This window comes from Choloepus didactylus, chromosome 5 (assembly GCF_015220235.1).
Source record: "Choloepus didactylus isolate mChoDid1 chromosome 5, mChoDid1.pri, whole genome shotgun sequence".
Classification (NCBI taxonomy): domain Eukaryota; kingdom Metazoa; phylum Chordata; class Mammalia; order Pilosa; family Megalonychidae; genus Choloepus; species Choloepus didactylus.
In genome coordinates, this window is record NC_051311.1 from 62,416,871 (window position 1) to 62,429,041 (window position 12,171).

The window sequence follows — 12,171 nt, forward strand, 5'->3', positions numbered from 1 at the left end:
TTACGAGAGACAGAGATGTAGGACAGATACTTTCATTTTTAAGACAAGGAAAGTGAGATGAAATTAATTACCTGAACTCATTAAGCTAATACTAACATTTATTGATTACTTACTGAGTGCCAGTTGTTGTTCAAATGCTTTACATATGTTAACTCATTTAATCTCGATGACAATCCTATAGGTAGTTATCATTAGTTAACCTAGTTTTGCGAATAATGAAACAGAAAGGCAAAAAGATTATCTAACTGCTGGAGCCACAGAGCTTCACTTAGTGGAGCCAGGATTCAAATTTAGGTAGTTTGGAGCCTGATCTTTTAACCGCTACTTTGTTTAATAAGAGTAGCAGAAATTTGAAATTGAGTCTTGTGATTTCAAGTTGAATGTGTTCTATATTGTTCTGCCTCTGACTGTAAAAATAAAATACTGGCTGATTCAGTATGGTTATATGAATGACCAGGAGATTGAGAATGTAAATTACGGAGACTGGATAGTGGGTAAAATCCTCCAAAAATGAATCTATAGGACAGTTGGTTTATGGCTACTGGTCTTGGTAATCTGCCAGATTGGTATAAGGGTTATGCTGTTGAAGAATAACACTTCACCTTTTCTTAGTTATAAATGAACTTTTCTTATCCATTCAGCCCTTTCCTCAGCCTCCATATTATCAGAGAGAAAGGAAGAAACAGAAAAGAGGACCCCTTGTTGAGTTTAGATCTCCTGAATGAACACAAGATCAGTTCAGAAGTTCCCATGACACAGGGCATTGACACTGAGCTCCTTCCTTGGTTCCTTACTCAAGAAGAGACCTGCCCAGATCCATCTCTCCTGAGTAGGAAAGTCTTAGCTATCTGAAGGGACTTCTGCCCAGGGGCAGGCTGCCATGGGCTGGGCCTGGCTGTCTGAGGTAAGATGAAAATCTGTTAGGTTGTGCACTAATGCACAAAGCTGGCAGTGCGGATGTTGCTGATGAGGCTGGTAGCACTCCCACCCCTTTCTTAGCTGGAACGTCCCAACTTTGGTCACCTCCTCCTGCTAGGAATGGAGAGCCTTGGGTAGCTGGTCAACCATTTTCCCTGCAAGATCCAAGTTATTGCCCTTAAAAATTTTATAGTCTGAAATATAGCAAGGGGAGATAAAACTTACTCTTTTAAAAATATCATGAAAACAGTTATGCCTACCTTAAAAATTAGAATTTATCAGTTTGATTCCGAATAGTCTACATTATGTGGGCATTTGTCCTGATGGTAGAATATTACAAGGTATTCATTTATAGAAATTCATAAGTGTATAATTTCCTAAAGAAATTCATAGGCTTATAATTAAATTGCATCATCTACAGTTGCCTAAACCATCTGTAGTCCAGGCTCCTTCTCTCTTTGGGATATAGCTACTGTTTTTTGCCTCTAACTTTTTGCCTATTTACCTTAGGGTGGATTCACTTTGTTTCATGAGTCACTTTTCTGACCTCCCATTTCTTAAAGGTTTTACTGAGTGAAGTTTCTGGGAAGATAATTGGCCCAGTATATTTCATCTCACATATTTGAGTATTAATATCCTTGCAAACAAAGGTGGGAAAAAAGATGAATTTTTGCCTCTTTTATTTACATATAACCACAATAGCAGAAATTACTCAGAAGGTGAGTTCAGTTTTGTACAGATCCCCTCCTGGGATTGGACACAGAAACAGGCTGAAATAAAAATGAGTTTTCAGCATGTCTTGGCACGATAGTATTTACCCTCTCTGTCTATTACCCTGTGGGTCAAGAGATTGGTTATTCAAAAACAATTTGTAATTGGGGTGGAACAGGCAAAAGCATGACATGTATTTTCATTTTAAAAATCTATGCTGTAAGTTTTTAAAATATGTAACTTTGCATTAATTTAGCATGATTTGGATTGTTCTTCCAGAATGGTACCTCACCTGACTCTCTTATGCTAGAAGATGCATGACAGAAGTAGTGGACTTTTCAGCCAGACATTTGTTCCTATTGTCCATCCACTTCCATGCAAGTGCTAGAACCATGCCGGAGAATAATTGTCCAAAAGATTAAACAAAGAAGTTCTGAACTTTATTTGGTCATATCACTGAAATATGTAGTTAGAAAATGTCTGGTAGTGAATAACATCTTAAATCATGTAGATGAAAAATGACTTGCTGTTTCCACTTATCATGTTTCCATAAAGAAGCAGCTTTCAAAATATGTTCTTTTAAAATATCTTCAAAATAGTTCCTGGTTGAATGGAAACAACCGTTGGGAAAATTTTCTTGCTGCAGACGTATTCATTAGTGTGGTGATAGCATTGCCAAAAGGAAACAGAACATGCCAGGGCAAACACACTCAGTCCTGAGAATGTTCCTTCTCTGAATTCTTAGCCTCAGCACCCCCCTCCCCTGCCTCATCCAGAAGTTCCATTGTTGGCATGATTATCCAGAGTGTAAATAGCTTTGCCAGAAATGCTGCCCACAGCTTGTCCAAGAATAAATTGAAAGGCAATATGCCTCTATCCATTTATTTACCTTGAATATTTTTATAGCAATTTTTTTTCTATTAGTTACAGTCTCTAGTTTATGCTGATTGCATCCCTCCCCCAATGCCTCCCCATTTTTAACACCTTGCAAGGTTGACGTTTGCTTGTTCTCCCTTATAAAACAATGTATTTGTACATTTTATCACAATTGTTGAATACTCTAGATTTCACCAAGTTACACAGTCCCAGTCTTTCTTTCCTCCTTTCTAGTGGTGTCTCACATGCTCCCCACCTTCCTCTCTCAACCGTATTCATAGTTCCCTTTGTTTCAGTGTACTTACATTGTTGCTACCATCTCCCAAAATTGTGTTCCAAACCACGCACTCCTATCTTTTATCACCGTGTAGTGCTCCCTTTAGTATTTCCTGTAGGACAGGTGCCTTGTTCACAGAGTCTCTCATTGTCTGTTTGTCAGAAAATATTTTGAGCTCTCTCTCATATTTGAAGGACAGCTTTGCTGGATATAGGATTCTTGGTTGGCAGTTTTTCTCTTTCAGTATCTTAAATATATCACACCACTTCCTTCTTGCCTCCATGGTTTCTGCTGAGAGATCCACATGTAGTCTTATTAAGCTTCCTTTGTATGTAATGGATCGCTTTTCTCTTGCTGCTTTCAGGATTCTCTCTTTGTCTTTGACATTTGATAATCTGATTATTAAGTGTCTTGACGTAGGCCTATTCATATCTCTTCTGTTTGGAGTATGCTGCGCTTCTTGGATCTGTAATTTTATGTCTTTCATAAGAGATGGGAAATTTTCATTAATTATTTCCTCTATTATTGCTTCTGCCCCCTTTCCCTTCTCTTCTCCTTCTGGGACACCAATGATATGTACATTATTGTACTTTGTTTCATCCTTGAGTTCCTGGAGATGTTGCTCATATTTTTTCATTCTTTTCTCCATCTGCTCCTTTGCATGTAGGCTTTCAGGTGTTTTGTTCTCCAGTTCCTGAGTGTTTTCTTCTGGCTCTTGAGATCTGCTGTTGTGTTTCCATTGTGTCTTTCATCTCTTGTGTTGTGCCTTTCATTTCCATAGATTCTACTAGTTGTTTTTTTGAACTTTTGATTTCTGCCATATATATGCCCAGTGTTTCCTTTACAGCCTCTATCTCTTTTGCAATATCTTCTCTAAACTTTTTGATTTGATTTAGCGTTAGTTTAAATTCCTGTATCTCAGTTGAAGTGTCCGTTTGTTCCTTTGACTGGGCCATAACTTTGTTTTTCTTAGTGTAGGTTGTAATTTTCTGTTGTCTAGGCATGGTTTCCTTGGTTATCCAAATCAGGTTTTCCCAGACCAGAACAGGCTCAGGTCCCAGAGGGAAGAAATATTCAGTATCTGGTTTCCCTGCAGGTGTGTCTTAGAAAATTGCTCCACCCTTTGATGCCTCAGGTCACTGTGCTTTTCTGCCCAGCAGGTGATGCCTGTTAGCCTATAATTCTTGACTGGTGTGAGGAGGTATAGCCGTGTTCCCCCAGGTTCTGGGGTCTGGTTCTGAATGGAAAGGGCCCCACCCCTTTCCTCCTAGAGAAGACAGAGCCCCCAGGTGGAGGTCATTAGCATTTCAGTGGTCTCTCTCTCTGCTTGTGGTGTCTCCACCCTTCCCAGAGTCACAGCCCTGGAAACTGAAAATGACTGGGGCTTTCTCCACTGACTGAGCCAAAAAAGAAACAGTCCCCTTCAGACCCAGTCCAAGGCGACCCTCTGGCTCTCCAAGGTCAGTCATCACCCAAAGCCTCTGTCTGTTTTTTTGGGGATGCTTACCTGTAGTGAGCAGTTCACACTCGCTACTTAAAACCCCAGTTGGAGCTCAGCTGAGCTATATTTGCTTGGTGGGAGAGAGCTTCTCTCTGGCACCACGAGGCTTTGCAGCTCGGGCTATGGGGGAGGGGGTCTCATGACTTGGTTCCGCAGGTTTTACTTACAGATTTTATGCTGTGTTCTAGGGCATTCCTCCCAATTCAGGTTGGTGTGTGATGAGTGGATGGTCTCGTTTGTCCCCCCGCAGTTATTCTGGATTATTTACTAGTTGTTTCTGGTTTTTTGTAGTTGTTCCAGGGGGACTACTTAGCTTCCACTCCTCTCTATGCCGCCATCTTGCCCCGCCTCCTATAGCAATTTTAAAAGCCTGGGATAGGAAGAGATAATTTGAGTCCAGAAAGCATTTTTTGGTAAAGTTGGTCTGGCTGTGCTTGTTTCCTCAAAGGCAAGGTTATAACTCTGTTTCTGCTTACTTAGAAATAGCAGATTTAATGGCTCTTTGTGGTGTTAAATCCTGGATTTTTAGAGCTGAGAGGATCTTTAAAAATAGCATGTTGAGTTGAGATTTTAGAAATCATATAGCCCAACTGTTTTCCTTTATAGGTAAAGAAACAGACCCAGAGAAGTGAAGTGACTTGCCCAAAGGCTGCAGTTAATAGCAGTTGGTTCTAGAACTTATGTCCCTGTTGTTTAGTACTTTGCTCTTTCCATTCTAATTCTGCCTTCGATCTTAAGAGCCTTTAAAAAAAAACAATTATTATGGCACTATATGTACAACAAAATTTCCCATTTCAAGTGTACACTTTCAAGTGTGCAATTCATCATTGAGAGCTTTTTGAACTACCAGTATCTCAGATGGTGTTTTACACTTAGCAGAGGCCCTGGGTCCTAGGCTTCACCCCATTTATTACTAAAGGATATGTTTACTAAGATCTTTTTTGCCTCTCTGTTATCTACTCTTGGACTCAACCAAGCCAAAATCTAGATTTGATTGAGAACAGTGTAGAAACTACATTTGTTCCAAATGTAATCTTCAGACCTTGTACAATGAGGAAGGCAGTTTTGATAAACATTTAAAGCTCTTTTCACCATAGCTGTTTTCTTGACATACATCTTTAAGGTGTCCTGTGACATCAAATTGTTGAGACTTAATTCTACTGTAGGAGAGACATCCCATTCCATTTTTCTCGAGATCTGCCGTTCCCCATCATTCTTTCCCCAGCCCTGAGATGCTGTGGCTTGATTGAGCTGTTACCCTAAGTACCTCGCCTTTTTTAGTAGTAAAACCTTCTCTTAAAAAAATTTAAAAGGTTGAGGGATGTGTCTATATACGATTACTGTGTCTCAGTGGTTTCCCATCTCATTCAGAATAAAAGTCAGTGTCCTTAAACAGACCCTCAAATGCTGATCCCTCTGACCTCATTTTCTGTTCTTTTGCCCCTTGTTCACTCTACTTCAGTTTCAGAAGCTGTTGATTGTTCTTCAAACACATCAGACAAGCTCCTGATGCACCTTGCACTTGGCCATTCATGTTGCATAGACACTTTTCCCTCTAGATACCCAAATGGTTCACTTCCTCTCCTTCTTCTCATCTTCAAGTCATCTTCTCAGTAAGGCCCTCCCTGACTGTCCTATTTAAATTCATACCAACCCTGCATTCTCCATTCTCCTTTTTTTAAAAATAATTTTATTGAGATATAGTTACATACCTTAGTCATCCACAGTGTATAATCAGCTGTTCACAGTACCATCATATAGTTGTGCATTCATCACCAGAATCAACTTTTGAACATTTTCCTTACTCCAAAAAATAAAAAAATAAAAATTAAAGTAAAAACGAACATCCAAAACATTCCACACACACATACACACCCCCCATCCCACCCTGTTTTTCATTTAGTTTTTGTCCCCATTTTTCCACTCATCTGTCCATACACTGGGCAAAGGAAGTATGAGCCACGAGGTTTTCACAATCACACTGTCACACCATATAAGCTCCATAGTTAATGCAGTCATCTTCAAGAATCGAGGTTACTGGGGCGCAGTTCGACAGTTTCAGGTATTTCCTTCTAGCTATTCCAGTACACTAAAAACTAAAAAGGGATATTTATATAGCGCATAAGAATACCCTCCAGAGTGACCTCTGGACTCCATTTGAAATCTCTCAGCCACTGAAACTGTTTCATTTCACTTCCCTGTTTTGGTCAAGAAGATTTTCTCAATCCCAGGATGCTGGGTCTGGGCTCATCCCTGGAGTCATGTCCCACGTTGCCAGGGAGATTGACACCCCTGGGAGTCCTGTCCCACCTACAGGGGAGGGCAGTGAGTTCATTTCCACATGGGCTTAGAGAGACAGAGTCCACATCTAAGCAACAAAGAGGTTCTCTTGGGGAGATTCTTAGGCCCAATTGTAAGTAGGCTCAGCCTCTCCTTTGCAGCAACAAGCTTCATAAGGGCACGCCCCAAGATCGAGGGCTCATCCTACCAAACTGTCAGTCCTCAACGTTTGCAAAAACACCAGTAACAACAGGTGGGGAAGCCCAACATTTCCGCATTTTTCCCCAGTTCCCCGGGGCGGGGGGGCTGCAAATATATTCTCATTCTCTGCCCAAATTACTTTGGGATGTATCGGAATTTCACACTAACCTGTACAAACCTACCAGATCTCACTACCTATTCAACGTTCCATGTAATTATGGTGTTTGAATAAACTGACTGTACAAGTTAAATTATTTAATGTGCTGCAGAAAATATAGATCCTGCATCAAATAAGCATCTTTTTCTTTGGCATTCCCCTTCTTTTTGCTTTTTTTTTTCTTCATAACACTTGCCACCTTCTAACATATCATTTATTTTGTTTTCTGAAGAGCTGTCTAGCTGGTTCTCATCTGTAGCCTGTATTGGGAACTTTGCCATAGATGTTGCTTGCATCATTAGGTGTTAGTTTTGAGAATTCTAGTGGAGGCAGGATTTTAAGCATCAGGAAGAACAAATTAAATTCTTGTAGCTGCAAGCAAAATGCTTTTCCCAAATAGAACTAGTCTCTTGAATTAAACCACATGGTAGCTAAACAATGTATTCTACTCATTGAAAAGTTTCTTGACAGGTGTGATAGCAGCATATATTATATGTAACTAATCTTGAAGACCACATTCTTTATAACATGAGAATTTTCTGATTTTTCTGTAATGAGTTTGGATTATTTAAACAAGAGCATTTAAATCTCAAATAAAATGGATTTTAGTGATTCTTTTCCTTAAAAAATTTCTGCACTAGTTATTCTATGTATAATTAGGTCTACTTTAGAATGTTTGTACTGTTTATTTTTTACGTGAAAGGTTTTTCCCCAGCTACTAAAATTGCACATTGTAGAAATTCTGGAAAGTCAGAAGGGTATAAATAGAAATAATAGGGAAAATCTCTCAAAAAATGACTACCATTAACACTTGTTTGTTTCCTCCTAGCCTTTTTTTCATTGCTGTCATCCTAGTTGTGGTATTTGGGGCGGGGGGCGGGGGGGGGTGATTTGAAAAATATAATGGAGAAAATATTAACTAAATATATTTATAAAATATTCATTAAAAATTAAACACTTAACATTTGTACACATTTATTTCCAGTTCCTTGTCTATCTGTACTTAAAAAAACAAACTGAGCAACAGTATACAAGCACATTGTCTCTTCTTGAATGGACTATAGTGTTTCAGATAGTCATCTTTAACCACCATTTCTCTGTCTTGTTCCCTGTTCCCACCATGACCTTGACCCTGCACCCTCCCTGAAATAATTACTTTTGTAAGTTTGGTATATGTTGGTCCAGTACAATTTTCTATACTTGTTACCATAGAGAATATGTAATATTGCTTTGTTCTAATTTATCTAAATGGTATCATGTTGTAAATATATCATTCTGTATTTTGTTTTTAACTCAGCTTTAGACCTATTCAGGTGCATACATGTTTGCCTAGTTAATTACCTTTGGCTGTATAGGACTCCCAATATGTGGAGGTACTGTGTTTACCCATTCCCCTGTTGATAGGGTTGACTTTGGTTCTTGGCTTTTATAAACAATGCTGCAATGAATAATCTCAGAGGCTCATTATGCACGTTATTAGTGTTTTTTTAAGGTTACATAGAATTTTTTACCCTGCATTTTCTTCTCCTAACATTAAAACATGAGCATTTCCATTAGTGTATTACAGTCACTTCATAAACTACATACCTTTTAAATCTCAACTTTGAAACTTTTATTTAAATTATTAAATTCATTAATGAAAACTTAATATGAAATCATATTTGGACCTTTGTTTTTGAATCAGGGAAATTTAAACATTGTATGGACTCTCTTGATATAGTACTTAGAGTGGCTAGAGCAAGCAAGGACTGGAATACAGGGTTTTTGTATCATTATTCCCCATTTTCTAATTTGAGGGGAGTTTCTTAGCTTTTTGGAAGTGACCTCTGTGACATTTCATCCTTGAGAATCCTCTGATGCCACTTCCTCCGCATCTTCCCTGACACTTTTCCTCTTCCCAGATGTGCTCCTCCCGACACTCCCAACACTTTGAACACATTATTTCTTCATGTCTCTCATCCCACTGCTACAGTGACTTCCTCAAGAACAGTTGATTATCTTTTTTATTTTTGTACACTAGCAAGTCCAATGACTGATATGTAGGTGTTGCCCAAATATGTATTGTGTGAATGAGAGAACATGGGGGTTGGGAGTGAGGGAAGGTGGTGTTGGAAAACGATAGTGATGGTTGTCTGAGTAAGGAATTTCAGTTCATTGGAAGTTTAAAATGGAATAAGGAAATCCTAAAAGGAAGGTGATAAGGATGACAAAATGACAACTTTGATAGTGGATCTCTGCCTTGGAATATTAACATTTGTATATATATAAACCGATTCACTTATTTAAATTAGAAAAGAAATTAATTTCTTTGGAATTTAAATATCAATATTCATTGAAGTCAAGAGTTTCTAGGAATAAATAAAAAAACAAATCTCTGACTTCTGGTTTCTTGTCTCTGTACGTACTTAAAAAAGAAAAAAAAAGATACAGCCATCTCAGAGGATTAAAAAAAAAAATTTTCTTGCTTCTTGCCTCATTTCTTGGTTTCCCTAGTTTTAATCAATACTGGGTTTCCTGGAATGAGTAGACTAGAGTTAAAGGAAATATTTTGGTCCGTGTTCTTATGAAATTCTTTGCGGTTTGGAAGTGGTACTCGCTTCAAGTTTCAACAGCTTCATTCATGTTCCGCACACGGTGTATCACAATGATACCAGTAAATGGGACTAGAAGAAGAAGTTCAAATGTAGAACCTCCAGATTTAGAGATTGAACAATAAAACTTTGGAGGAGGAGTCAGAGTGAGCTTTAAGTTTTATTATGACAGTAGTTATAAACCATTTAGTATTACAAATTTTCTTTTGTCAGATACCTTTTAATGATTACTTTGTATATGAGGTTGCATTGCTTCCAAAGCTTGCTGTTTATTATACAAAACTGATATATGTTAAGTAATTGGAGCCATCAGGATAATATAATCTTACCAGTAACAAAAAATGTAGGATTGAAATTAATGATTTATGGGTATTATTACCTTTTTCCAGTACTGAAATTGTTTGCGGGGGCTGACTTTAAAACTAATTGTTCTCTGGATACTTTTTACTGCTAATTAACATCTCTTTTTACAGGATTCATGAATAAAATTTTCCATCCCAACATTGATGAAGCGTAAGTAACTGTTTAAAAATGTTTACATCTTAGCAGCAACTGCTGTTGATTAGAGTTCATCTAATCATATTAAAAAAAAACCTCAAAAAAATTTTTTTTGGATTTTGTCAGGAGGTAGGACTGTATGAATGGTCACTTAAACTGTAAAATCCTAGGGAGATAATATTCTAAACCAGTTAGTTTAAATTCTCCTGTTGCATTGCTCAGTTTTTCCCATTGCCGTGACTGGTTCCTTCATTCACCTTGACATCCAGCTAACTTTTGTAATGTTCCACGTCTCAATTCTCTCTGCATAAACACAGTTCAGAGTACTATTTTCAGTCTACAAAATTTATTATTTTCAACCCTTAAAGTATTTCTCACTTCTTGAGAGTAAGGCAAACATGAATGACTTTTATTTCAGTTAATGAATCTTAATTAACCCTTTCTTTCCTTCTAATATTTTATTAGTGATATTTTAAAATATGACATCAATGCATCCTGCTTTGTACTTCCAATACTGTTGAGAATACATGTTTATTTGGACTGCAGTTTTTCCTTGTCATGGCACTAAGTATACACACACACACACAACCACATGTATATGGGAAATGTTCTAAACCCTGTGTATGTAGGTAGTATCCATATATCATGCCTCTTTATCCTTTAATATGCCAGTGTATATTTGCTAACAACAAGGATGTTCTCTTATATTGCCACACTACAGTCATCATATTCAGGAATTTAATATTAATGCAATACTTTTTAGCCTTTTTTTCCTTTTGGTAAAGGATCCTGTCTAGGATCCCATATTGCATTTAGTTGTCATGTTTCTTTAATCTTCTTTAATCTGGGACAGTTCCTCAGTCTTTATCTTTTCTAAAATTAACATTTTTGAAGAATAGAGAGCAGTCATTTTATAGAATGTCCCTCAATTTGGGTTTGTCTGATGTTTTCTTATGATTAGATTCAGGGTATACATTTGTGGCCAGAAAACCACTAAAGAAAGATTGCATCCTTCTCAGGGTTTTGCATACTGAAGCACACAAAGTCTGTCTGCCCCTTGTTGCCAATGTCAATTTCATCACCTTGTTAAATTGTTGTCTGTTTTCTCCGTTGTATAGTTGCTATTTTTTCCGTTAGGACACCCTTAAGACCTTGTAAGTGCTCTGTCCTAATTTTTCATACTTTCCCCAATTGGTATTCTTTTTAAAAAATCTATTAGAAGTATGATTGAATACTTTTTCTTAATAAATAAAATTAGTTGCCAGATACATGCAACTAACTTTCTAATTTTTTTAAAAAATGCCATTCTTTCCATCTGTTTCAGGTCAGGAACTGTGTGTCTAGATGTAATTAATCAAACTTGGACAGCTCTCTATGGTGAGTTTGGCCGTGGAATATTTTTTGGAGATGTTGAGACACTGCCTAAAAATGTTGTTTGGCTTTTCTTCTCTGGTTTAGGATGTTTTGTTGGGAATGGGAAGGGATTTTGAGGGCCTGAATGGAAAGTTTGTTCAGTGAAAAAAAAAATTTTCTCTTAATACAAAATTTAGTGTATCTATGGAAGTTTAAAATAATCTTGTGAGATTCTGAACTTGAAGTGTAGTGATTTACGTACGCACACACACAGTATGCAAACGTTTTATATTTGTGTATATTCCAAAGCACACTGTATACCTGTTTATATATAATGCCTTTTAGTTTTGGTAAAACTGTTAGGAATGTCCTTCTGAAATGAGGTGAATGATGTATTAAGAGGTTTAGGGGATCATCTGTTTCAAAAGCCAGACCTCTTTATGATGAAGCAAAGAGTAATTTAGCCTTATCTTCAGTGCTAAAATCGACATCTCACCTCTTACAGTGAATCAGCAAACGAATTGCTCAACTCTGCAAAATACTCTGCTAAATGCTACAGGAGATCCAAGGGAATATCAAGCCACCTCACCCTGAGCTTGTAATCTGGTTGGGAAGCTAAAAATATTGTTAAATAATTTAAAGTTAATTAGGGATACAACAAATAAATCTGTTTATTCCTTTATGTGACAAAATCCTCAGTCTTCACAGCTTCTCTCTGCTCTCATGTCCCCCACCCCTGTGAATCTTCCTCTAATCCCCAGCTGAAAGTAATCTCTGAACACACTTACATTATATAACTCTTTTTTGT

At 37.5% G+C, this 12,171-nt stretch overlaps 1 protein-coding gene across 4 annotated transcripts in view; it reads left to right on the forward strand.

Annotated features, from left to right (window-relative positions):
- Positions 1 to 12,171, forward strand: part of UBE2H (ubiquitin conjugating enzyme E2 H) — a 123,705-nt gene that overhangs the window by 92,182 nt on the left and 19,352 nt on the right. For 3 of the 4 annotated variants that reach the window (XM_037836169.1, XM_037836167.1, XM_037836166.1), the window contains exons 4-5: positions 9,986 to 10,025; positions 11,335 to 11,387. The exons of the other annotated variant lie outside the window; for it this stretch is intronic. In XM_037836169.1, the coding sequence (XP_037692097.1) occupies positions 9,991 to 10,025; positions 11,335 to 11,387 (88 nt within the window). In that variant the 5' untranslated portion in view covers positions 9,986 to 9,990. The remainder of the gene's footprint in view (positions 1 to 9,985; positions 10,026 to 11,334; positions 11,388 to 12,171) is intronic. 4 annotated transcript variants of the gene reach the window in all.